This window comes from Salvelinus fontinalis, chromosome 4, assembly GCF_029448725.1.
Source record: "Salvelinus fontinalis isolate EN_2023a chromosome 4, ASM2944872v1, whole genome shotgun sequence".
Classification (NCBI taxonomy): domain Eukaryota; kingdom Metazoa; phylum Chordata; class Actinopteri; order Salmoniformes; family Salmonidae; genus Salvelinus; species Salvelinus fontinalis.
In genome coordinates this window covers 79615382-79643335 of record NC_074668.1, presented here as the reverse complement: position 1 = coordinate 79643335, position 27954 = coordinate 79615382, and the positions used below count along the sequence as shown (strand labels likewise).

The 27954-nt window shown below is 44.4% G+C and overlaps 1 protein-coding gene across 3 annotated transcripts; it reads right to left on the bottom strand.

Annotated features, from left to right (window-relative positions):
* Nucleotides 1-11: 11 nt before the first annotated feature.
* On the bottom strand, nt 12-27359 carry LOC129854486 (epithelial splicing regulatory protein 2-like). Of its 3 annotated transcripts, XM_055921571.1 has the most exons (17): nt 27194-27358; nt 26870-27022; nt 26263-26391; nt 16769-16882; nt 12976-13090; nt 12784-12885; nt 12375-12429; nt 11712-11822; nt 11416-11548; nt 11154-11196; nt 10288-10589; nt 9080-9307; nt 8690-8888; nt 7292-7502; nt 6226-6421; nt 2041-2140; nt 12-1534 (listed from the first exon to the last, which is right to left on the bottom strand). In XM_055921571.1, exons 2-16 carry the CDS (start codon nt 26999-27001, stop codon nt 2051-2053), a joined length of 2160 nt encoding a protein of 719 aa, XP_055777546.1. In that variant the 5' UTR covers nt 27002-27022; nt 27194-27358; the 3' UTR covers nt 12-1534; nt 2041-2050. The 3 variants fall into 3 exon arrangements, with proteins under 3 accessions (XP_055777546.1, XP_055777545.1, XP_055777547.1); XM_055921570.1 differs by having other exon boundaries at nt 26870-27358; XM_055921572.1 differs by lacking the exon at nt 2041-2140 and having other exon boundaries at nt 26870-27359.
* Between the last annotated feature and the right edge of the window lie 595 nt (nt 27360-27954).

Sequence of the window (27954 nt, the reverse complement as noted above, 5' to 3'; positions counted from 1 at the left end):
CACTGGGGCAATAAAGTTTCATGTATTTATTCAAACAGTTATATACACATACAGTAGTTAAATTCATACAAGTCAAGTCTCAAACTTGCTTAAAAGAAACAACAAAATCCATCTGCCACCAGAGGTCAGCCAAGCCACAGAGGGGGCTGCTATTGCACTCTGGGTAATATAAGCACAGCGAAGATGAGAAACCAGACACTAGTGTTCTCAGCAGCCCAGTCACAGGAACAACTTATTCTGCATTTTTTTTATTTATATATATTTATTTATACTGTTTGTCGGTCCAAAAACAAGGGAGAATGGAAAGCATGCTGCAGAAGACCGCGGTTTTCTATAAAATATAGTCTGGAAGAAAACAGAGATGGCACAGAGATCTACTCTCTTTAGGGATAAAGGATATTGCTTAAAGATCATGCAGACCAACAGCCAACTCTTTTCACTTTTAGGAAGAGTTTTTTTTGGATTAAACAAAGAATCAATATTTGTCATGCTAGTATACTACAGAACTAAATGAGACTTCGGCTACTTGAGCCTTAACCTAGTCTGATTGTAACAAAGAGTGCTTGGACATATTCTAAATAGAATGGCATGCCATACAAATGCTTTCACAGCAGAAACAAACACTGTTACACAAGTAGCTGCCATTAAGCTCAGCATCCAGCATGTTACTGTCGATCTCACTACTGTACATAGTGGCCTTGTCTTTTCTAGTTTTACAAAAGGGAGTAGTAGAAGGAGCGTCTGATTTCCCTTCTATCCACTACAGTAGTAGTTTCAGGTCCAGTCAGTCTATATGGCTCTTATCTATTATTACACTGTACAGCCCAGCATTGGAAGGCACATCATTTACAATTAACATGCATACAGTACATAGTTTTTGCAAACATGCACACGGTAGGCTACATACAGTAGTGTTTTCAGACTGACAAACCAGACACAGGGGAATAGGGATTTTGAAGGTATGAACATCTCATATAGTGGGGCTGTAGTGGTCATTTAGCTAAAATAAGGGGAGAAGTGGTTTCATGCTTTAGGTGAGTGGTACATTTCATTGGCATCGTCAGTGGCTGTTGTGGAAGTATTCACACAAGGCACTTTATGCCAGACACAGGAACGAGGATGTGCATCATATATAAATATGTGTACAACCTAGTGCTGTGGGGAGAGGTGTCTGTCAATCTGTGTATGAATGTTGAGAGGGAGCGTGAGAAAGAGGCTAAGAGGGAGGAGAGTCAGCAGATTGTTTGTGGGAAGGTGTGTGTGTGTGTGTTTATCAGTAGTGGAGGGAGAGGAGGTGACGAGGGAGAAGCGGAATCAGCGGTTGCGGTCCTCGACTCCTCCCTCCATGTTCGCGGTCAGCTGGTGGAGGTCAGTCGCAGCACACCAGCAGGTGGACGGGGAGACCAGACAGGGGGTGGTTGGCGCGCTCGGCCACGGCCCGCCTGGCTGACTCCTCGCTGGGGAAGGTGATCAGGGCCTCGCCGCTACGCTGGCCGCTGAAGTTGTACAACAGGAGTACGGCATCCGGCTGGAGCTGGAGGCAACAAACCACAGGAGATGGAGGAGAGATGAAGAGAGTTGTGGAGAGAGAGAGAGGGGATAGAAGCCCCACCGCTCAGTCATTAGCACCATCCCAACACCAGGGGGCCACAACCCAGTTGGAGAGGAGATCCTGCACTGATCAACCCAGTAGAGTTGGATGAGTCAGACGAGAAACCACAGGTTTTGCATTTCCTTCTAATGCATGCTTCCCTTTAGAAGAGCTACAGTCCAAAAGCAATCCCCTGATCAGTCTGTGGGAGCAGGTTAGCAATGTGTTAATCAAGTCAGAAAGAACACCACTAGGTTAGCACACTCAGGTCAAGGGCTAGATGGATGAGGAGAGTAAGGGAGAGAGCGAGCGAGGAGGAGTGAGCAAGGAGGAAAAGAGGAGAAACAGAAGGTCACTCTGGAGCACACTGTTGATTTGACATTAGGCAGGTGGACTGGCAGGCAGGCAGACGGGGGCCATGTGAGGTACAGGGTAGGCTGGTAACTTACCTTAGTCTCCCTACAGACAGAGCCACTCTTTGGGCTGGATCAGACTCCTGGTCTGTCCCTGACTCATCTGAATCATGCTGCTGTAGTCTTCAGGAGAGTACTACAGTGTAATGAGGTTTACAGTCAGACAGGGAGACTCAGAGCATTTATACACACACACACATACCCCAAATACAATCACACTTAAATGTAGATACACCACACACACCATAAGTCCCCAACAACCCACCTAAAAACTGTTATTGGAACATACATACAGTTGAAATCAGAAGTTTACATACACCTTTGCCAAATGCATTTAAACTCAGTTTCACTGACATTTAATCCTAGTAAAATTCCCCATCTTAGGTCAGTTAGGATCACTTTATTTTAAGAATGTGATATCAGAATAATAGGAGAGATAATCATTTAATTCAGCTTTTATTTCTTTTATCACATTCCCAGTGGGTCAGAAGTTTACATACACTCAATTAGTATTTGGTAGCATTGCCTTTAAATTGTTTAACTTGGATCAAACATTCCGGGTAGCCTTCCACAAGCTTCCCACAATAAGTTGGGTGAATTTTGGCCCATTCCTCCTGACAGAGCTGGTGTAACTGAGTCAGGTTTGTAGGCATCCTTGCTCACGCACACTTTTTCAGTTCTGCCCACAAATTTTCTATGGGATTGAGGTCAGGACTTGGTGATGGCCACTCCAAAACCTTGGCTTTGTTGTCCTTAAGCCATTTTGCCACTATGCTTGGGGTCATTGTCCATTTGGAAGACCCATTTGCGACCAAGCTTTAACTTCCTGACTGACGTCTTGAGATGTTGCTTCAATATATCCACAATTTCCCTCCCTCATGATGCCATCTATTTTGTGAAGTGCACCAGTCCCTCCTGCAGCAAAGCACCCCCACAACATGATGCTGCCACCCCCGTGCTTCACGGTTGGGATGGTGTTCTTCGGCTTGCAAGCCTCCCCCGTTTTCCTCCAAACATAATGATGGTCATTATGGCCAAACAGCTCTGTTTTTGTTTCATCAGACCAGAGGACATTTCTCCAAAAAGTACAATATTTGTCCCCATGTGCAGTTGCAAACCGTAGTCTGGCTTGATGGCGGTTTTGGAGCAGTGGCTTCTTCCTTGCTGAGTAGCTTTTCAGGTTGTCGATGTAGGACTCATTTTATTGTGGATATAGATACTTTTGTACCTGTTTCCTCCAGCATCTTCACAAGGTCCTTTGCTGTTGTTCTGGGATTGATTTGCACTTTTCACACCAAAGTACGTTCATCTCTAGGAGACAGAACGCGTCTCTTTCCTGAGCGGTATGACGGCTGCGTGGTCCCATGGTGTTTATACTTACGTACTATTGTTTGTACAGATGAACGTGGTACTTTCAGGCATTTGGAAATTGCTCCCAAGGATGAACCAGACTTGTGGAGGCCTAAAAAAAAATTGAGGTCTTGGCTGATTTCTTTTGATTTTCCCCATGATGTCAAGCAAAGAGGCACAGAGTTTGAAGGTAGGCCTTGAAATACATCTACACCTCCAATTGACGTCAATTAGCCTATGACATTTTCTGGAATTTTCCAAGCTGTTTAAAGGCACAGTCAACTTGGTGTATGTAAACTTCTGACCCACTGGAATTGTGATAGTGAATTATAAGTGAAATAAGCTGTCTGTAAACAATTGTTGGAAAAATTACTTGTGTACAAAGTAGATGTCCTAAACGACTTGCCAAAACTATAGTTTGTTAACAAGAAATTTGTGGAGTGGTTGAAAACAAGTTTTAATGACTCCAACCTAAGTGTATGTAAACTTCCAACTTCAACTGTATATGCATACACTACAAGTGTAATGTAAGACACCAATCCACCACTCAGAACAGTTTCTCACCCAAACTGAGAGTGCTCAGTCACAGACAGCACAACAAGTTTCTAATTGATCCAGATAGCTGAAACCAGGGGATAACCAGTCAGGATGAGATTACAATGGTTTAGCCAAGAGTCAGGACTGAACTCAGCAACATTCTCTCTTTAGCATATACACACATGGTGTGTAGGACTGTAAAGCCCTACAGTGACTGGTCAGGTGTTCTCACATGCTGGGAGCTTAGAGTTAGCCCAGAGGAAAACACACACATGACATTAAAAACCAGCAGAAACTTTTCTAAACAAACCTTCAAGAGCACAAAGAGACCCAAAACACCTCAGTCCCATCCCTGCATACTCAGGCTAGAACACCTAATACAGCTGCCCAACCAGCCCAGTCAGTCACAGTACTGTGAGTTCAGTTCATACCTCCTCTGTAGACTCACTCCGCCTACTCAGCCAGTCAGCCAATGAGGGAGAAGCAAGAAGGGGAGAGCACAAGTGCACACGTCCCATATTGAATATGCTGCAGTGCTGAACCATGGTTTGTGTTGAGGTAAAGCATTCTGGGAGCTAATATGAGCACACTGACTGTTCAATTCTGAATGATGGGTTTGCCTACAAGCTTGTAGTTAAACATAAAGCTGGTTTTGTCATGAGGTGGGGGAATTATACAAATATGCTATTATTGAATAAGGGGGGTTTGGACAGTTTGTCCAGGTAATTCTTAATTTGTGTGTATTGTTTTATATTACTGCACTGTTGGAGCTAGAAACATAAGCATTTCACTGCACCCGTGATAACATCTGCAAATTGTGTACGCGACCAATAACATTTTATTTAACACAAGTCATACAATGTACCGACAGTAGAGTCCTACACGGGTCAGTTCTGGAACTGCACCCGCCCCAAACCAATTCAGAGCCCCATCTGACATAGATTTTCCTCCTCAACCTGATCCACCTGCATAGAATTGCCTATAGCTGACAAAACCTTTACATTCAATATTGTTTAGATGATCAAATAGTTGAATTGAAACTTAAACAATTCCAAGAATCGAATATAGGCTGCAATAATACATTTATAGCCTACTCAAACTTTAACCAGAGCACCGGTTTAAACTTGATATGGCTGCGTATGGTCCAAATGAACGAAAGCCTGAATTAACGTAATAATTAACTGATAAACTGAATTGGCCCATCTTAAACAAATACCTGCTGTATAGCCATGCCATCTACCGGGTTGTTGTCCTGGTCCACAATGACCCGTGCAGCACCTGTTTCCACTATGGTGTATTTCATAACCTTTTTATTTCTCCAGCCTACATTAGCCATTTTCACGTGAGCTAGGCTAGCCAGGGAAAGTACACTTGGCAACGTGTTCGCGTGGGGGGATAAAACAAGTTTCAGCACCACACAATGGACAGTTCCTTGATCCACTGCATGCATGGCTGGTAGCCTACATGTCTGCCTCACTGCTCACAGAATGGAATTCGCAACACAATAATCTCCAGGGTTTGTAAAAAAATATATCTTGATTTAAAATGCTTCCGACCCGCAATATAATTGTTCTGAGCCGACCCGTGGGTTGAGATAAGTTTTTCATTGCACCTGCTAGCTGATTTATTTTGCAGGTCAACCGCAGGGAGCTGACCAGATGCAGGACTCTAACCGACAGCTCCTAAACCCTGTAAAACTAGCAGAACATCCTGCTTTGCTACCGTCTGTCACACAGGCACAAACATATACCCACATCAGGCAGAAGATGTGGTATGTTACCTGTAAAAATACAAGGCAATGTTTATATGAGCCCCTTTCAAACAGACCCTTATTTCCAGCACATTTGCAGATATACTCCTTTTATACATGTCAGTGAGTAACTGGCAAATTGGGAGGGATGTTGTTAAACCATGGGGGCTGTTTGCATTTCAAATTAGGGAGGTATTAAAACAATTGAAGTGTTCATGAATTTACCTGAAAAAAGCAGAGAACCAATCACACAGACCCAATACCTGTATTTTGGTTACAGCATCTGTGAACATGCAGGAATCATGACTAGGTCTTAGGTGGCTTTTAATTTGCCATGTTTTTTTACCCCTACAAAAAAGCTGGCATGGTAAAATTGTGGAATCTTTGTATATGAAAGGGACAATACAGAAAAAAAGAGTGGCAAAGAAATCAACCAAGACACATTAAACTGCAATGGAGTTTGAGGAGCGGGACTGGGGAGACTGGAACTAAGGAGACTGGGGTAGAGGGAGGGAGGGACTGTTTTAGGGGACTATGGAGGGAAAAGGAGAGGTTAGTAGTGGGGTCATATTGGAGGTTCTGACCTGGTATCCCTGGAAGAAGCTGAGGATGTCTTTGACCCCGGCGTTGTAGGGCAGACCCTGCATCCTAACTAGAGCGCCGTGCTGGGGCATCATGGGAGAGGCAACGTGGCCTTGGGCATGGGGCTGCTGGGCCGCTAACGCTACTGACCCTGGAGGAGACGCAAAGTAGCTCATCGTGGAGGGAGAGACTGGGGGGCTAGAGCGAGGGAGAAACACATTCATTTGTCTTTCATTGGAAGCAAGTGTACATTATTCAGAAGATGTTCAGGTGTCAAAATCAATACCCAACATGGCACTTTGAACTGCATACATACATGAAACACACATGACAAGAGGATGTACAGTTCATATTGACAAAACCCTAGAGGGAAATGGTAGTGTGGTTCACACTAACCTGGGGTAGTGTGCAGTGTAGTTCACACTAACCTGGGGTAGTGTGCAGTGTAGTTCACACTAACCTGGGGTAGTGTGCAGTGTAGTTCACACTAACCTGGGGTAGTGTGCAGTGTAGTTCACACTAACCTGGGGTAGTGTGCAGTGTAGTTCACACTAACCTGGGGTAGTGTGCAGTGTAGTTCACACTAACCTGGGGTAGTGTGCAGTGTAGTTCACACTAACCTGGGGTAGTGTGCAGTGTAGTTCACACTAACCTGGGGTAGTGTGCAGTGTAGTTCACACTAACCTGGGGTAGTGTGCAGTGTAGTTCACACTAACCTGGGGTAGTGTGCAGTGTAGTTCACACTAACCTGGGGTAGTGTGCAGTGTAGTTCACACTAACCTGGGGTAGTGTGCAGTGTAGTTCACACTAACCTGGGGTAGTGTGCAGTGTAGTTCACACTAACCTGGGGTAGTGTGCAGTGTAGTTCACACTAACCTGGGGTAGTGTGCAGTGTAGTTCACACTAACCTGGGGTAGTGTGCAGTGTAGTTCACACTAACCTGGGGTAGTGTGCAGTGTAGTTCACACTAACCTGGGGTAGTGTGCAGTGTAGTTCACACTAACCTGGGGTAGTGTGCAGTGTAGTTCACACTAACCTGGGGTAGTGTGCAGTGTAGTTCACACTAACCTGGGGTAGTATGCAGTGTAGTTCATGTTCATGTTCATGTAGAGCTGTGCAGGGTGGTGCTGTGGGGGGTAGTAGGCCAGGGTGGGGGTGGGGTGGGGGCTGTGTGGGGGCTGGGGTGTTCTGGGGGTGGCCAGTAGGGGGGGCTGGTACAGAGCAGCCTCAGAGAGCATGGCAGGAGAAGGGAACGCAGCATAGGCTGGAGGAGCCAGACCTGGGGAGAGGACAGAGCGAAGTTCAGAATCTCAGATACAGTAACATACAACTACACAGGAACATTGGATCCTTATCATAACCTCCATATTATTACACCATCATGCCTACGCCTGCACTTCAAACATCACGCTGAACCATCACACAGCTCCCAGCAGCATACAACATCAATCAAATGTATTTATAAAGCCCTTTTTACATAAGCAGTTGTCACCAAGTGCTTATACAGAAACCCAGCCTAAAACCCCAAAGAGCAAGCAACGCAGAAGCATGGTCGCTAGGAAAAACTCTAGTTTTTCATATGATTGATAAGACTATGTTAGTCACATAAAAGCCTCAAGGTAGTATTCTACTCAGTTGCTCCAGTTCTGTCCTTGGTGTTACCCTAACCCTACAACATAAACAGTGAGGGATGGAGGGAGCTAGTGTATTTACACACAAACAGGCTGTATGGGTCTGTTGTCACACTGATACAAAACACAGTCAGATGACCATGTGGGCTGAGGGTGGGTTTGCAGGTACACTACCCAAACCAATCTGGCAACTCAAGTGACCTTGTTGGGCTGAAGGCGCTGAGTGACCTTGTGGGGATGAGCGTTCCCAGGTACACTCTGCTACCAACCTGGCAACCCGAGTGAGTGACTGCCATAACTCCAGGTCAAGCCAGTGAGATTAGTTGTCAAACATGAGGTTGAATAAATGGAAAAAAAGTCAACAGCAAACAGAAACAGCCATTTGAGCAACTGCTCTCAAAGTGTGGCCATCAGAATTCACAACAGCCAATAGCCACACCAAGAGTGTGCACTGCCTTCTAGTGATATGATAAGCAGGAATCTAATCTCTATAGCAACAGGGCACAAATAGAACAAAGTACACTGGGATAGATAGACACGCACTTTAACCATGTGTAGGCAAACAAACCCTTCAGAGTTTTAATGGGTGTGTTACAACTAATATGGAGGGCCTAATTACTACAGCTAACCCTGCCTGTGTAATATGTTCCCTGAACAAACCATTCAAAACGGCATTACACTGACTGAAACAGGCCCGTTTTAATAATGAACAAGCATTTCTGAAAGCTACTTCCACTGTCCTGTTGTCCTTGCTACATATTCTCCTGTCTACGTGATAAGTTCTGAAACATCAATGGGACATGCAGGGATTCAGCGAGGTCTATTATGGACTTACAGGGTAGTTTGCAGGGTGGAGGGGACAGGCCGCTGCGGTTGAGTGTTCCTCCCATCAGGACGAAGCTCATCTCCTCAGTAGAACACTGGAACACCTCCACATAGCGGTCCTTCATCATCTTCTTGTGGCACTTCTGGGCCACCATGAACGCCCTGTCAGCTGACCTCATCTGAATGAAGGCATCACCTGAGGGACGACCCTGGAGAAGAGAGGGAGGTTAGAGATGAGAATGATGCTCTGATGGAAGGGTTAGTGTGGGAACTTTGGTCGCATCTCAATATAGTGTAGAGCTGCTCCCGAATCCTCGGCTTGTACCCATCACTTCATCTACACTAAGTATTTAATATAAGACGGGTGAAAGTACCGTGGCGTGTGTGTGTGTACCAGTACCTGTTGGTTGAGCACCATATGAACTCCATGTGGTTTAATATCAATAGTGTGTTCTCCCATGAACTCCAGTATATCCTCTATAGCAGCGGTGTAGGGTAGACCTCGCAGACGGACACAGTCCCGCGTGCTGCCAGTTGCCAGGTAGGGGGGCGTGGCCAAGACCGGCATGGGGACCATGGAAGAGGGCAGCGTGGAGATCAGAGGGGTGGACATGTAACGGTTCAGGACCTAACAGGGCAGAGGTCAAAAGGTCAGAAGACAAAGTCGGCACTGACTTCATTATATTGCTGCGGTTCTCTGTGGTGTTGAGTCATGTTGACAGTCATTTACAAGAGGCTTGTAATAGTCAAACAAAACAACTCTGGTGTCATGACACGAGCACCATCCTCCAGCCAACTGACTCATGGGGACCACATTCTATGCTGTGTCACGTATAGTCCTTCAACTTTAGTCATGTCTTACTCTATAAAGACAATGGCCATTGCACAACAAATTAAAATAATAGAACTGGTTAAATATGGAGAAAGAGGTTCATCTCCAGTAGTTCTCCTTTCTAAAGAAATGATCTCAAGTGACAGGCAGTGCCTAGAACACTGTAGGACCTCAACTGTACTTTCAAACGCTCTCTACCTCAGTGGCTGTCTACTACACCTATAAACAGTGACTGATGTGTTTTACCTGTTGGACCTCAGCAGTGTGTCTGAACAGCTCTACCTCATAGTGGCTGTCTACTACATCTATAAACAGTGACTGTGATGTGTTTTACCTGTTGGACCTCAGCAGTGCGTCTGAACAGCTCTACCTCATAGTGGCTGTCTACTACATCTATAAACAGTGACTGATGTGTTTTACCTGTTGGACCTCCGCTGCATTGCTTCTGAACAGCTCTACCTCATAGTGACTGTCTACTACACCTATAAACAGTGACTGATGTGTTTTACCTGTTGGACCTCCGCTGCAGTGCTTCTGAACAGCTCTACCTCATAGTGACTGTCTACTACACCTATAAACAATGACTGATGTGTTTTACCTGTTGGACCTCCGCTGCAGTGCTTCTGAACAGCTCTACCTCATAGTGACTGTCTACTACACCTATAAACAGTGACTGATGTGTTTTACCTGTTGGACCTCCGCTGCAGTGCTTCTGAACAGCTCTACCTCATAGTGGCTGTCTACTACACCTATAAACAGTGACTGATGTGTTTTACCTGTTGGACCTCCGCTGCAGTGCTTCTGAACAGCTCAATGTATCTCTTGCCCAGGATCTGCTTGTGTTTCTTCAGAGCGTTCAGAGCGTACTCCTCACAGGAGAACAGGACGAAGGCATCGCCTGTGGGCCGCCCGTCAGGGTACTTTACGAAAAGTAGGCCGTCGCTGGCGTCCGTCACGGGGCTGTCGGTCCCCAGGAAGGTCAACACGTCCTGGGGAGAGGCGGTGAATGGAAGACCCCTCATCCTGATGATCACCTGGTTCTCCTTGGACAGGAACTGGGCCACCTCGTTGGACGTGCCTACAGTCACACAGAGGGAGAGGAAACATAGTTAACTATAAGTGAGAAGTAAGACCTTTAGCTAATTACTTGGTCCCTTTAACATGCAAATTATTGTTGCTTATTGCCACTAATAAATAAAATAGACCGCATTACATCACTTTAAAATACAAGAGTAGACATTAAAACAAGAGCAGTGACTCAGAGTCTAGGGAAAACAGTATCTGCTGAAAGTCCAATGTCTTGACAGATATTATTGATCTCCAGTCGACTGGCTAGAGTCCACAGACAGACACTAATCTCCCCCCTGCTCTCTCTCCTGTATCAGCTCTGCTCTTTGTCTATTCACGCCCCCTTTGTACGGCCCTGAGCTGGGCCTTTCACTGGCCGCCGGGAGGATGAGGTGAGACACTGTGGGCCAGGGGTAAAGTTACCTTCCTCCAACTAGCCTCTGAGGGGTGAGGGTGAGGCTCACAAAGCACCCTTCATTCCCCCAGGATAAGCCAGACAACCGGAGCGGTACAGGGCGGAGGAACAGGGAGAGTCCCTCTAGTCAAGGGAAGGGGAAAAAGTCTGAAATCTGACCTCCAGCAATCTTGAGGAATTCCTCTCCTGTGGCTTTGTATACCTGTGAGGATGAGAGGAGACTTTAATCAACTCCAAATGGCCTTTCATCTGACCAATGCAACATGCATTGTGCTACAGTTGGAAAGCATGACTGTTTTTTCCTCTGAAACAGTATTGGCTGCATAGCTGATGCTGTAACGGTATTGGATCCATTAGTGATGCAACAGCATTAGTATGGCTGTGTTAGATGTAGGGGCTGCTGTGTTATACGGCTGCTGACCTCAATGTATCTGCTGCCCATGTGGTGTTTGTGTCTCTCCAGGGCCAGGTCTCTGTGCTCCTGGTTGATGAACCGAACCAGGGCTTCACCGTTCCTCCTGCCCTGGGCGTTCAGACAGAGGGCCACACCACCCCTAGAATTACACAGGGAGAGGTTGGAGGAAAGGTCAGAACAATTTGACCCTCTATGGAGACGGAGCTGCATGTACAACTACCTGTGGGTATTAGTCGCCAATTCTCAGTGGAACCATGGCTTAAATCACATGACGCACACACAGTCATGTTTTGGTAACATACTTGGCGATGTTGAGGCCCTTGAAGAAGCGGGAGATGTCCTGGTCAGAAGATTGCCATGGCAACCCCCTGGCTCTGATCACTGTCTCACTGTCCACTGGTTCGGTCTTACTGCTGCAGGGGACAAACCAGAGGGGCACAGTCAACATGGGGAACGGTGTTTAACGGTTACACACTAAACTCAATGCTGCATGAGACAGAGAAAGTAATGTTCAGAAACTCTTGAAGACAATGTAAATGGACTTGAATAGTACTTCAATATTGTTCAAAACCAAAGTGTTTCAGTAAGTTGTCTTCGTCAGAGAGAGACATGGTAAAAATGGGGACTTCTGCAGTTTAACAGTCTACTTCCCACTACTCTAACACGGCAACACACATGCCAGGGGTTGTCAGGGCAATGGGTATCAGACACCGTAGTGGGATTTGTGTGGTGCTATTGGATAGCCAGTTAAGTACTTAATGGAAAAGCTGGAGTGGTTTAATGACACGCTTGTGGTTTCCCTTGTTGCTGTAATCAATGCTATGAGCCTGGCTCTGAACATGGGAGGGACGTTGGTTAGGCTTCAACTACAGTAAACACTAAACAGGTTTTGTATAGAGACGTGGCCAGACAACCTCATGGTTGAGTGAGGTAACATTAAGTCGATGCACTGAGAATATACATACCATGCTCCCGATTCAAGCTTGTACTTCACAGCTTCAAAGCATGAGAATTTGTGATCTGCAAGAGATTCAAACACTAATTTACAATATGGATCAAACATTTACAATCAACAGGACCATACTGATAAAAAATGACTTCACATTAGGCTTGACATTGGATCCGCCAACAGAAGCCAATCGACTTCACTTATATTCAGACTGAACAATACAACACATGTTGTTTTTAAGTGTTGCGCCACGCTGCCAAGTTGTTTCATGCTCAACAGGTTTGGCCTGCAACTTCAGCAGCATTCCTGTTAGCCACCTAGCGTAGAGAGATTGACAGGGCTGTGGGGTGGCCAGGTGGGACTGGCACAGACAGAGAGCAGGGGGAAATGCGATAGCAAAAGAGGAGAGAGATGTATAGACTTACTGTATGGCTCAGCCAGGATGTGCAGGGTGAGCTGGACCATACACCTCACCTCCTTCAGCCCCATCACCTGCTCTGACAGGGGAAGTTCTGGGATGCACACATCTACACACATGTAAGGATGTTTTATCAGTCATTTATATAGGAACATCAAAAGTGTTGACTGAAATGACATTTCATCTGACTCCGACTTACATTCTAGGATAGAGGGCAGCGTTAGGTCCTGGACCTGTCCAGCATTGGGACAACATTTGTGAAACTCTTTCCTCACATCCACAAAGGAGTAGAAACACTCCGGCAGGACCAGGTTCTGAAACAGACACACAACAGGTAGGTCAGTCATTAGTCCATTCAACATTCACTGAATAGTAGTGTACTCTGTAGACAGACCTCATGAAAAGTAGGGATAATAGGAGTGATGCAATGAAGGATGGAGACAGGAAGAGGTGGCATAAAGAGGTGATGAGATAATGCGGGGGAAAATGACATGACGCCATCTACGGATGATTGTGTGGATAGCTAGCCTTCCTGTGCAGATTATGACGTTACTGCTCAACACAAGCACAGGCGACATACTGCTAACTGTGACCCAGGAATTACAACTTACACATGTAGCTAAAAGGTCAAATGTAAAGAACATATACAAACAAATACCAAAGACTCATTATCTTGACTGAATTATAGCATTGTGCCTACCTCACCTGAACAAAGTCCAAGAGACTGATATATGGTATTATGATATTGATAGATATATATATATACACACACACACACACACACTACCGTTCAAAAGTTTGGGGTCACTTAGAAATGTCCTTGTTTTTGAAAGCACATTTTTTTTGTCCATTAAAATAACAAATTGATCAGAAATACAGTGTAGACATTGCTAACGTTGTAAATGACTATTGTAGCTGGAAATGGCTGTTTCTCAAACTAGACACTAATGTACTTGTCCTCTTGCTCAGTTGTGCACCGGGGCCTCCCACTCTTTCTATTCTGGTTAGAGCCAGTTTGTGCTATTCTGTGAAGGGAGTAGTACATAGTGTTGTACCAGATCTGCAGTATATTCTTGTTCTGAGAAAGGAAGGCTATTCCATGCGAGAAATTGCCAAGAAACTGATGAGTTTCAGACAGTTTTTTATTTCTGGCCATTTGAGCCTATCATCGAACCCACAAATGCTGATGCTCCAGATTCTCATCTAGTCTAAAGAAGGCCAGTTTTATTGCTTCTTTAAAATCAGAACAACCGTTGTCAGCTGTGTTAACATAATTGCAAAAGGGTTTTCTAATGATCAATTAGCCTTTTAAAATTATAAACTTGGATTAGCTAACACAATGTGCCATTGGAACACAGGAGTGATGGTTACTGATAATGGGCCTCTGTACTAGAGGTCGACCGATTAATCGGCATGGCCGGTTTCAAGTTTTCATAATCGGAAATCGGTATTTTTGGGCGCCGATTTGACTTTTTTTTTTTTTTTACACCTTTATTTAATCTTTATTTAACTGGGCAAGTCAGTTAAGAACACATTCTTATTTTCAATGATGGCCTAGGAACGAGGCAGAACGACAGATTTTTAACCTTGTCAGCCCGGGGGATCCAATCTTGCAACCTTACAGTTAACTAGTCCAATGCTCTAACACCTGATTACATTGCAATCCACGAGGAGCCTGCCTGTTGGCGAATGCAGTAAGCTAAGGTAAGTTGCTAGCTAGCATTAAACTTATCTTATAAAAAACAATCAATGACTGTCATTGCTCCAATGTGTACTTAACCATAAACATCAATGCCTTTCTTAAAATCAATACACAAGTATATATTTATAAACCTGCATATTTAGCTAATAGAAATCCAGGTTAGCAGGCAATATTAACCAGGTGAAATTGTGTCATTTCTCTTGCGTTCATTGCATGCAGAGTCAGGGTATATGCAACAGTTTGGGCAGCCTGGCTCATTGCGAACTAATTTGCCAGAATTTTACGTAATTATGACAACATTGAAGGTTGTGCAATGTAACAGGAATATTTAGACTCATGGATGCCACCCGTTAGATAAAATACGGAACGAAATAAACATTTTGTTTTCGAGGTGATAGTTTCCGGATTAGTCAAAGGTATATGGTTTAGAGAGAAATAGTCGACGCGTTATAATTCCTGTAATAACCTGCGGCTGAATTTGAAAGGGGTTCCTTCGTTATTTTACCGTTCATGTCTTCCATAGAGAATGTCTTGATCTACTTCAAATAAGGTCTGTGTTTCGTGCAGGCTTAAACCGCCTCGACGTTTTGATACCCGTGTAAATCTCACTAGGATAAGGTAACGTTTGTCAACATATTTTCATAAATCCACTCTACAATTTTTTAAATCTTCGCTTATATTTAGCCAATATTGATCAGAGTTACCTTGTCCTATGGATATCTACACAGTTATAAAATTGGCACAGTAATGTAAGCCTACACAAAACACAGACCTTATTTTAAGTGAATCTAAAATGATCCTATGCAATAAATGAAGGAACCGCTTTTCAGATTTTGCTAGGTGTCATGGGAATTATGACTCGCACTTTGGTTGTCAATTCTTACCATGCCCATTATTAAAATAGGATTTCCTGCATATAGAAATTAAGGTTTTTGTTTTCAACATTCATCACAGGTAACTTAAACTCTATTTTTAATCAAACAGTTGAGAGTATTTGTCTCCTACGCAGACTTCAGTATCATTGTCACTTAAGAGCTGTGTGCGTATTTATGTATTATATTAAGTTAAAATAAGTGTTCATTGTTCATTCAGTATTGTTGCAATTGTCATTATTACAAAAATGTGTGTGTGTGTGTGACATATATAAAAAAAGTTTTTAAATAAAATCGGCATTGGCCTTTTTTGTCCTCCAATAATCGGTCGACCTCTACTCTGTACACCTAAGAAGATATTCAATGTTTTAAATCAGCTGTTTCCCAGCTACAAGTAATTTACAACATTAAGAATGTCTACACTGTATTTCTGATCAATTTGATGTTATTTTAATTAGACAAAAAAAAGGTGCTTTTCTTTCAAAAACGATGAAATTTAAGTGACCCCAAACTTTTGAACGGTAGTGTGCATGCATATATATATATATAAAATTATTAGTCGAAATTCCACTAACTAGGTCAATAAGGGCAATTAAACACTGCTCAAAATTAAATTAATTAAACATTAAACACTGCTAAAGGGAACACTTAAACAACACAATGTAACTCCAAGTCAATCACACTTCTGTGAAATCAAACTGTCCACTTAGGAAGCAACACTGATTGACAATGCATTTCACATGCTGTTGTGCAAATGGAATAGACAAAAGGTGGAAATAGGCAATTAGTAAGACACCCCCAAAAAAGGAATGGTTCTGCAGGTGGTGACCACACACCACTTCTCAGTTCCTATGCTTCCTGGCTGATGTTTTGGTCACTTTTGAATGCTGGCGGTGCTTTCACTCTAGTGGTAGCATGAGACGGAGTCTACCACCCACACAAGTGGCTCAGGTAGTGCAGTTCATCCAGGAATGCACATCAATGCGAGCTGTGGCAAAAAGGTTTGTTGTGTCTGTCAGCGTAGTGTCCAGAGCATGGAGGCGCTACCAGGAGACAGGCCAGTACATCAGGAGACCTGGAGGAGGCCGTAGGAGGGCAACAACCCAGCAGCAGGACCGCTACCTCCGCCTTTGTGCAAGGAGGTGCACTGCCAGAGCCCTGCAAAATGACCTCCATGACCTCTAATTGCCTATAATTTCCACCTTTTGTCTATTCCATTTGCACAACAGCATGTGAAATGTATTGTCAATCAGTGTTGCTTCCTAAGTGGACAGTTTGATTTCACAGAAGTGTGATTGACTTGGAGTTACATTGTGTTGTTTAAGTGTTCCCTTTATTTTTTTGAGCAGTGTATTTTCTATCAAAATGGCTACATTTCCCCTAAATGGTAGGTTAGAAAATCAAGGGCCACTCAATACCTTCTTGGAGGCCTCAGGGTGAAGGGCCTGTCGTATGATGAGGGGCCCGTCGACACACAGTGTGTAGGAGCTTCTGCCCAGAGCCTTCAACTCCGCTGAGACGGACTGCTGGAACTGTAGGGAGAGAATGAAGTACGATACAGAGTTATTGTGAGAACAGACAATGAGTCACACACACAAAACTAAAGTATGACTTTACTTTGTTGGTAATCGGCCAAGTAGCTCCCGATGGTCTTTTAGAGATTCAGTGTAAACCACTTGTGCCCAGCAGACAAACATGGGAGTGCCAATGTCACCTCTGAAAAACCACAGAGTAACACAGTACTGATTAATTATGCTCTGCTGCAGAAAACTACTAACTACAAAGGTTTTTATGCTTGGTTTGTTTTAAAATAATAGTGCTCAGGGAGTTCTCTCCCATAAGAATTAGCACAGTGTTGCTAACCTTTAACACTGTAAAGAGGCCAAGTCTTTAAGCCTACTGGTAGAAACAAGTTCCCTGAACAGGTAGGTTTGTGTTTTCTGGGGGAAGAACAGGTAGGGAGGTGTCCTGAGACAGATGTGAATTGTTTTTTTTCAGGTGTTTGCATAGCAAGGAAGCAGACAAGAGGGATTGTGGTGCTAATCAGCACGTGGAACAAGGAGGATTTCACTTAGCAGTTAGACCAACAGTCACAACCAGACAGGAAATGTGAAAACAACCAACCCCAGCCAGAGAAACCAGCCGCTGCTTCGCTTCCTAGAAAACACTGGTCGCCAATCACTAGCCCCTATAAAAACACTTACCAAGCCCCACAGCAGGGACTCCCAAATAGGTCTGTGTTTAGTAATAATCATCACATTTAATGTGGCCCATTACTAGTGTTGTGTAAACTTTACTGGTGTCTTTTAACAGTTTTAACAGCTCACCATCACCTCAACCAACAAACTGACCTCTCCAATTTGCCAGTTAGTGCTTCCAATTGTATTTCTAGCTAGGCTGGTTAACTTTGAGGATACAGTTTTGGTATCCTGTCTATTGGGGGAGAGTGGGGTAAGTTGAGCCACCCTTGTTTCTAGGAAACCATACACAAAATGTATCATCTGACCAAATATTGAGGAAGAGGTCATCTATTTTATGTAGTCTGAAGGAAGAAACCACATGGAAAAAGTGGTAAGCAAGTTGTCCAAAAAATATATTTTTTCAAATTAATGTATTGTGTTAAGAGGTTTCATTATGCATGTGTCTAAACCACAGTAGGTAATTTTAAGATTGTTCTATACATCAGTTGGGGTTTCTATAAGCTTCAATATAAGGTCCTAAACCCAGCACGGAAGCCTCTATAACAAATTTGGTTGAGTGTGGTGTCCCGCTTAGGCCAGGGGTGTCAAACTCATTCCACGGAGGGCCTAGTGTCTGCAGGTTTTTGGTTTTTCCTTTCAATAAAGCCCTAGACAACCAGGTGTGGGGAGTTCCTAACTAATTAGTGATGTTAATTCATCAATCAAGTACAAGGGAGGAACGAAAACCCGCAGACACTCGGCCCCCCGTGGAATGAGTTTGACACCTGTGGCTTAGGCCATTATTGTTTTCACTAATGATATTCCAGTGACCTTTAATAAAGCATGTGTGTCTATGTACACTGACGACGCAACAGTATATACGTCGGCTGCGACAGTAAAATAAATGACACCCTTAACAGAGAGCTCCAGTCTATGAGCTCAAGTGTTTGTTAGGTGTTTAGCCTGTGTTAAAAGACAAAAAAGCTATTTTGATTGTGTTGAGGAAATAAAGAAGGGCATGGTTTAAAAACGTAGCGGTAATAATTCATTCAGTACAAAAATGTGTAGGTGGCTTAACATACCCTGTTCCGTGGCTCAATTTAAGTTGTGCCAAGGAACCACTTTTTAGACAAGTTGTGTTCAAAACTAATGTTTTTATGAATTCTGATACACAACATCCTGAAATATATGTAGAGATCTTTGTTAGAAAGAAAACTAGATTTCCCTTGACGGACTGATACTGAAAGTAAGAATTGGCTCAATTTAACCCACATCAAGTAGGCAACACCTCTCTCAAATACTCTTTCCATTTCTAATAAACTATTCACCAATTCGTGGTTTGTTAAGCTACTACTTATCACGTTATCTGTCCAGAAGATCTACTGGTCGTTAGTGACTAATTGTCAGTCAGTGAGGCTAATTTCACATGGCCACATACGACATCCAGCCTCCAGACAGTAGGAGTGTGTGTTGGTGCATGTTAGAGCATTCTCCACACAGAGAGCCAGGAGATATATACATGATCTCTCAACAGCTGGCGACTCAACTACCCGAGAGAGGAGCCATGGGTGCTGTTCAGTAGGGCACACCGTAGGAAAATGATTTGCAACGCAAAGCTTAAATCAGTGTCCCTATTGGTCAAGTTCAAGCGGTACCTCTCGGTTTCAAAATGTCTTCGCCCTACTAAACATGACCCCCGCCTGGCTCTCACTAATCTACACGAGGAGATTTATTTAACTAGGCAAGTCAGTTAAGAACAAATTATTATTATTATTTTTTTTACAATGGCGGCCTACCCCGGACAACGCTGGGTCAATTATGCGCCGCCCTATGGGACTGCCAATCATGGCCGAATGTGATACAGCCTGGATTCGAACCAGGGACTGTAGTGACACCTCTTGCACTGAGATGGAGTGACTTAGACTGCTGCGCCACTCGGGAGTTCAACTTAAAGGAAATAATTATGTTAATGAGTGGCTCTTATTTCAACACACTTGCCGTTACCCACAAGCACCATCACACTGGACAAAACAACACTAGGCCCCCTATACTGCCATCGATAAAAGACATTACTGTGCAGCCGTCTTCATCGACCTGGCCAAGGCTTTCGACTCTGTCAATCACCATATTCTTATCGGCAGACTCAATAGCCTCGGTTTTTCTAATGACTGCCTTGCCTGGTTCACCAACTACTTTGCAGACAGAGTTCAGTGTGTCAAATCGGAGGGCATGTTGTCCGGTCCTCTGGCAGTCTCTATGGGGGTACCACAGGGTTCAATTCTCGGGTCGACTCTTTTCTCTGTATACATCAATGATGTTGCTCTTGCTGCGGGCTTTTCCCTGATCCACCTCTACGCAGACGACACCATTCTGCATACTTCCGTCCCTTCCCTGGACACTGTGCTATCTAACCTCCAAATGAGCTTCAATGCCATACAACACTCCTTCCGTGGCCTCCAACTGCTCTTAAACGCTAGTAAAACCAAATGCATGCTTTTCAACCGTTCGCTGCCTGCACCCGCACGCCCGACTAGCATCACCACCCTGGACGGTTCCGACCTAGAATATGTGGACATCTATAAGTACCTAGGTGTCTGGCTAGACTGCAAACTCTCCTTCCAGACTCATATCAAACATCTCCAATCCAAAATCAAATCTAGAGTCGGCTTTCTATTCCGCAACAAAGCCTCCTTCACTCACGCCGCCAAACTTACCCTAGTAAAACTGACTATCCTACCGATCCTCGACTTCGGCGATGTCATCTACAAAATAGCTTCCAATACTCTACTTAGCAAACTGGATGCAGTTTATCACAGTGCCATCCGTTTTGTTACTAAAGCACCTTATACGACCCACCACTGCGACCTGTATGCCCTAGTCGGCTGGCCCTCGCTACATGTTCGTCGTCAGACCCACTGGCTCCAGGTCATCTACAAGGCTATGCTAGGTAAAGTGCCGCCTTATCTCAGTTCACTGGTCACGATGGCTACACCCACCCGTAGCACGCGCTCCAGCAGGTGTATCTCACTGATCATCCCTAAAGCCAAAACCTCATTTGGACGCCTTTCCTTCCAGTTCTCTGCTGCCTGCGACTGGAACGAATTGCAAAAATCTCTGAAGTTGGAGACTTTTATCTCCCTCAACAACTTTAAAAATCTGCTATCCGAGCAGCTAACCGATCGCTGCAGCTGTACATAGTCCATCTGTAAACTACCCACCCAATTTACCTACCTCACCCCCATACTGCTTTTATTTATTTACTTTTCTGCTCTTTTGCACACCAGTAGCTCTTCTTGCACATGATCATCTGATGATTTATCACTCCAGTGTTAATCTGCTAAATTGTAATTATTCGATTTATTGCCTACCTCATGCCTTTTGCACACATTGTATATAGATTCTCTTTTTCCTACCATGTTATTGACTTGTTTATTGTTTACTCCATGTGTAACTCTGTGTTGTTGTCTGTTCACAATGCTATGCTTTATCTTGGCCAGGTCGCAGTTGCAAATGAGAACTTGTTCTCAACTAGCCTACCTGGTTAAATAAAGATGAAATAAAAATAAAATAAAATAAAAATACCATCATATGCATTGTATTGAGACTACAAAAGCTACAAAAACCCTTCATTGCATCTATTGTCTACAGCTATCCGGAACCCATCACACCCTAAAAGGGATGAGATGTTTGAGTCCTCGTGGTGACCGGGACCAGGATGCTGGGTTATTGTTGGACAGGTCTGTCTTGACACATGGAGCTGTGGGATCCCATGCCACTTAAGGGCCTGGTACGCTACATTTCACCATAGTGTGATAACATCTGGGTTAGGGAAGGACTGATATACACAGGAAGCTCATTGGCTGATGTGGGCCAGTCAGATAGGCCCCTAAGACTACTGATTGGCTTTCTCTGAAAAAAATGGCTGCCAATGATCCAGAGGTCAATGAGTCATCATCTGGGAGCCATGACAGACGACACACAGCGTATGTCATAGGGGTATCAACAGATACTGTAATGTATCTGGTAACATATAGAACCCAGTCATTTAAGTAGTCCCATAGATAATAGGACAAATATTAGTCAAGGAAAGTCTCGACTGACACAGTTGAGTATGTGACAAAGAGAGGAACAGACCAAACAGGTTGTGGCGCTGTGGAATTCTAAATTATTCCTCTGTTTCGGTGGGTAGAGCATCATTCTCAGAAGCCATCGGATATTAAACATTCTTCTGTCACCTCAGACACTGACATAAAAAAATATACACTGCTCAAAAAAAATAAAAGGGAACACTAAAATAACACACCCTAGATCTGAATGAATGAAATATTCTTATTAAATACTTTTCTTTACATAGTTGAATGTGCTGACAACAAAAATCACACAAATTATCAATGGAAATCAAATATCAACCCATGGAGGTCTGGATTTGGAGTCACACTCAAAATGAAATTGGAAAACCACACTACAGGCTGATCCAACTTTGATGTAATGTCCTTAAAACAAGTCAAAATGAGGCTCAGTAGTGTGTGTGGCCTCCACGTGCCTGTATGACCTCCCTACAACGCCTGGGCATGCTCCTGATGAGGTGGCGGATGGTCTCCTGAGGGATCTTCTCCCAGACCTGGACTAAAGCATCCGCCAACTCCTGGACAGTCTGTGGTGCAACGTGGCTTTGGTGGATGGAGCGAGACATGATGTCCCAGATGTGCTCAATTGGATTCAGGTCTGGGGAACGGGCGGCCCAGTCCATAGCATCAATGCCTTCCTCTTGCAGGAACTGCTGACACACTCCAGCCACATGAGGTCTAGCATTGTCTTGCATTAGGAGGAACCCAGGGCCAACCGCACCAGCATATGGTCTCACAAGGGGTCTGGGGATCTCATCTCGGTACCTAATGGCAGTCAGGCTACCTCTGGCGAGCACATGGAGGGCTGTGCGGCCCCCAAGGAAATGCCACCCCACACCATGACTGACCCACCGCCAAACCGGTCGTGCTGGAGGATGTTGCAGGCAGCAGAACGATCTCCACGGCGTCTCCAGACTGTCACGTGCTCAGTGTGAACCTGCTTTCATCTGTGAAGAGCACAGGGCGCCAGTGGCGAATTTGCCAATCTTGGTGTTCTCTGGCAAATGCCAAACGTCCTGCACGGTGTTGGGCTGTAAGCACAACCCCCACCTGTGGACGTCGGGCCCTCATACCACCCTCATGGAGTCTGTTTCTAATCGTTTGAGCAGACACATGCACATTTGTGGCCTGCTGGAGGTCATTTTGCAGGGCTCTGGCAGTGCTCCTCCTGCTCCTCCTTGCACAAAGGCGGAGGTAGCGGTCCTGCTGCTGGGTTGTTGCCCTCCTACGGCCTCCTCCACGTCTCCTGATGTACTGGCCTGTCTCCTGGTAGCGCCTCCATGCTCTGGACACTACACTGACAGACACAGCAAACCTTCTTGCCACAGCTCGCATTGATGTGCCATCCTGGATGAGCTGCACTACCTGAGCCACTTGTGTGGGTTGTAGACTCCGTCTCATGCTACCACTAAAGTGAAAGCACCGCCAGCATTCAAAAGTGACCAAAACATCAGCCAGGAAGCATAGGAACTGAGAAGTGGTCTGTGGTCACCACCTGCAGAACCACTCCTTTATTGGGGGTGTCTTACTAATTGCCTATAATTTCCACCTGTTGTCTATTCCATTTGCACAACAGCATGTGAAATTTATTGTCAATCAGTGTTGCTTCCTAAGTGGACAGTTTGATTTCACAGAAGTGTGATTGACTTGGAGTTACATTGTGTTGTTTAAGTGTTCCCTTTATTTTTTTGAGCAGTGTATATCACATTTGTTTAGTTACCAAGAACCCTCTCCACACACACGTACAAGCAGGAACAGACCAGGATGTGAAGGTAGTTGTGTTCAGCCTAATGCATGGTGGGTGAGGTGTGGTGTGTTAGCTCACGGCTGTTTTCACATCTATGCAGCCTCACCTTGCACAACCAGCAGCAGGATTAGGAATTGAAACAAATGGTTTCAAGGAACTAAGTGACACACCCTTTACTCTATCTTCTCTGCCAAACCAGCATACTATTAGAGCAAACATGTCCAACAGGACAGGCCTAACAAAGGAAACAGGTATTGATAAATATACCAACACTAGCAGCAAGGCTGTCAGAATAGGAAATGTCAACATGCAACAAATGAGAACGTGCATAGACAGTCACTGTAATATACCTGACCAGCCAAACCATTGGTTTCATTTTCCCCATTGGGAGGGTGGGTGCTGCACTGTGCCATGGGTGAGTATGAGGTAGGAGTTTACTTGTGAACCTGGCCCCATCTGTGTTTGCTCTGTGGTATAAGCTATAGCTAGTGTGTTTGCATGGTGTTGAGGCTGGACCCATGGAGAGGAGTAGAGCAGGGGTGGTGATGAGGCTCACGATAGAGTAGAGAGTACCAGGCAGTACTCATGGCTAGGCCTGTTACAGTCACACCACTGTCCCAAACTGTAGTCATTTTATGACTGGACTATGGAGATTAGATGTTTACAATCCTGGCTCTGTACAGGATCCTCTGGCTTGTTCTCTACAAGGCACAATGCTGTTGGAGAGCGGGAAGGGAGAAGACCGAGGGAGTGTTTTATTGCTGCTGGCACTTCATCTTTCATTATCTGCTTCTGCTGTTCACCTGCCCCAGTGCTTTCACAACCTGGAACAGGGTGACGCTGCCCCACCTACGAGAGAGACTTAGCAGCACAGAGAGCTGACAAGCTTTGGTTCGGGGTCCCTGGAAAAGAGCAAGTCCGAGCCTGTGTACTATCACTGATCTGAGGCTCTTCACACTCAATACTGGCCCCAATAAGCGAGAGCCTAAGACTGACTGTGGTTCACTGACTCCAAACCCCAAATGTCTTCCAGACAAACCCATTGATCTGAGAACAGTTAGAGAAACTACAACAGGATTCTGACTTTTTATTTTTATAAACTCAATCTTAGGGAGAGAAACTTGTTGATATGCTGAATGGAAGGCAGGCTACAAGCCCACAAGGAACAGTAGGTATTTAAAGCCCCCCCCCCCCCCAATGGAAAGGGTGCAGCCTAGTTCTAATCTCTATTGCCATTTTTCTCAGACTGAATAAATCTTTCACCAAAGAAAACAAATCTGCGTCCTTGGCTTGGCTACTCTGGCCTTATGACATTGACAGGTCCACTGAGATGTGGTCTCTGCTAGGTTAGTTAGCTATTCCTACCTACAACACCAAAGGCAGTCTCTCCTATGACTCACATTAGCTGAATGTAGCTTTATCTCCATTCCTCCACTGACTGCCTGGCTTAAATCAATAGAGACAAATAAATAAACTAAACCTGACCAATGGCAAGAGAAAGTGACCTAGCAGACAGAGGTAAGCCAGTAAAAAATGGATTGTTCTGGTTAATCTTTAAAGGGTCCACAGACTCACAAAACAAATGAATTGGGACAGCTTGCAGGTATAGAAACTCACACTAGAGATGACTTCAGCAATCAGAAATCAGCAGTGAGAGAGCATCTTGCGGTATGGATCTACTCTAAATCTATATTGTGTCACAACAGCAAGAGCACTGTCAAACTCAGGGGCCTTATTGCAAAACGTTGTTGTTGAGGAAGGACTGGTCACTTCAACAAACCTGCTTGTTGCATAGGAGAGGACCACAGCATTGAGTCAGACAGAGTCTCTAATCATAACCCTAAATCCCAAGGAGAGCCTGGTAATATGGGGTTTTCAATTATTAAAATACTGCTGGGGGCAGGGATGGGATTTGGTGTAACTACCTACAGAGTGCATAAAAATACTCTCAACACTGCAGGCAGACAGAGCGGTTGAGAAACACGTTTGGCAACATAAGCCCTTCTTTTGTCAAAACATACCAGGGGAGGTGGAACCTGAAAACACTTCTACATCCTGGTCATCATAAACAGGAACAGACTGCTTATCTCACAACTACCTGGCCTGAGAATACAGGTGCTGGGCTATGGCCAGGGGTCTCTGACACGCCCCCACTTTCTCTCTCTCCGTCCTCTACCCAGGACGGGTATTTCTTTGCATTCCCAGGTAAACATTCAGTCATCCAGATGTCCCAGACTGATGCGAGCTGCTGACAAGACTAGACCTGCTTGCCTCCCCATCCCTACCTCAACCCCACGGCAGTCACTACTTAGCCAAGCAAGCCTACTCAAACCAGCAACTACACTGAGCCGGTCCCAAATGACACCCTATTCTAATAGGGCTCTGGTCAAAATTAGAGCACTATAGGGAATAGGGTACCATTTTGGATGCACATACTCACGGCCTGTCAAAGAGTTTAATAGGCCAAACAGCAGCCAAACAAGTGGAATCATTTGTAAAGGTCAGATAACTTTCAGGGGTTTCCATTTGTTGAGAAAAATCGACACACCTTGACATTTACCTAAAGCTTCATCATCAAGCTTGTTATGTCCTGTTATCTCCCTCCAGGTGGTTGGCGACAAAAACCATTTGAATGCTGTCAGTCTTATCATGCATGGTTGTTTTTGCAAGTTAAAGTTCAGCCATTATCATATTAGAGATTCAATGCTTTGTTCAGCATCTTAAGCTTTTCTTTGGAGTCAGTTTTAAAATATTTAAATCTGAGAATGCAGGAAAGCAAAGGACAAGACTCCAGATTTGAGTCTTAAATGTTTTAGGGCCTGAACAGGAATCTTCACCGGTAGCCTAATCAGTCTCACCTGTTGCAGAACTTTGTCCAGAGGTTCAGCCTTGTAGAGTTCGTCCACAGACAGTCCAGTCTCCTCTTTACTCTGGTCTGTCAACTCCAAAGAGTCGGGCTTCACAAGACGTCTCTGAAGTTTCCCAACCTGTGACCGGAATCGGTGTTTCACCACGGCATGTGCCACCCATTTTAGTTATAAACTACAAAGTACAGTTTGGTGAAAACGCAACTAATTTCCAAAGTCAGCACTAAACATGACATACAAACTCAGACCATCAAACAATCAGTTAATTGTCAAACAAAGCATTTAATTGTCAAAGCACAGTTGCCAATGTCCAGGCGTTGACATATAACCAAAGGTATGCTATCTTATATCCTATATTTAAAGCATTTCGCTGAAATGAAATCTGACAGATGTAGACTACACACCCATGAGCCTATCGGTTGGATTAGTTGAGGCCCATGCGCACTTTTAAAACTGTGACCCACAAATAATTACAGAACGCGTACCTTTGTTGATTAATATGTCAGCTGTCAAGTTAAAACATGAATCCACAACTTAGACGACACAAAACACTAAAAAGTCAAGAAGAAACCTTTACAACGGGTGAGAAAGTCCGTACCTTTTTCTCATGTAGATCCACAATTTGCCACACCAAGAGAATTATTTCCCTCTCATCCGAACCCAGTTTACCCCCATTTGCACCAGCTGTTGCCCCAAAGAACACCACCAGAGTATCACTGTGCGAAGCCATCAGGGACCACAAGGGTAAAAACTACAATTAAAAGCAAAGATGAAATAAAAATAACACGAGGTCCACCTTTTTCCAGTGATAAGAGAAGCAAACAAAAGGTCTGGAAATTCAATTGAAGTCAAGTAAACGAATAGGGGGAAAGAAAGATTACTTTCAAGAGTACACGAAAGAGATTTCGACCAAAGACTCTACCTGATCAAGAATTTGAGCGTGTTCTATCCAGAGATACTGGTTTAACTGGTAAAGAAAATTGGAAAAAAATCCCTGTTTTCTTTCACGCTAACTCCATGACAAGCCCAGAAAAAAAATGTACCTCGCTATTTTCTGAGTTACCTGTGTATGATTCAGCCGCTTACTTTCTGTCAAGCTCCCAGGGGAGTTGGCCTATTGGCCGTTTGGCAAAGGTGAGGGCGGGACATAGCGCACCAATACCTATGTAACCTAACCTGATTGGTTTAGCCTGTTTGGCGGAAGTAGTAGCAAATAAGAATCCGGCTGTTCACACACCTTTGAAGCAGTACAGCACCTAACGCCTCGATCACACCGACAGTGTCCTTGCGATTTGGCATACCAGAAGTAAGACTACATTCAAATCCAAATCAAACGTTATTTGTCACATTTTATTTATTTATTTATTTTACCGTTATTTTACCAGGTAAGTTGACTGAGAACACGTTCTCATTTGCAGCAACGACCTGGGGAATAGTTACAGGGGAGAGGAGGGGGATGAATGAGCCAATTGTAAACTGGGGATTATTAGGTGACCATGATGGTTTGCTTGGCAAACAACAGCTGTAGACTAACAGTGAAATGCTTACTTATGTGCCCTTCCCAACAATGTAGAGAAAAACAGAAAAATAATAACAGAAGGAATACATAAACAATGAGTAATGATAACTTGTCTATCTATATACATGGGGTACCAGTTCCGAGTTGATGTGCAGGGGCACGAG

Coding starts and splice junctions, on each gene's coding strand:
- LOC129854486 (XM_055921572.1), bottom strand. CDS start 27,001: ATGGCTTCGCACAGTGATACTCTGGTGGTGTTCTTTGGGGCAACAGCT. Junction 16,883..26,262: donor TGGACAAAGTTCTGCAACAG/GTGAGACTGATT, acceptor CTCTCCCTACAG/TTCCAGCAGTCCGTCTCAGC. Junction 6,422..7,291: donor TACACTGCATACTACCCCAG/GTTAGTGTGAAC, acceptor CCCTCGCTCTAG/CCCCCCAGTCTCTCCCTCCA.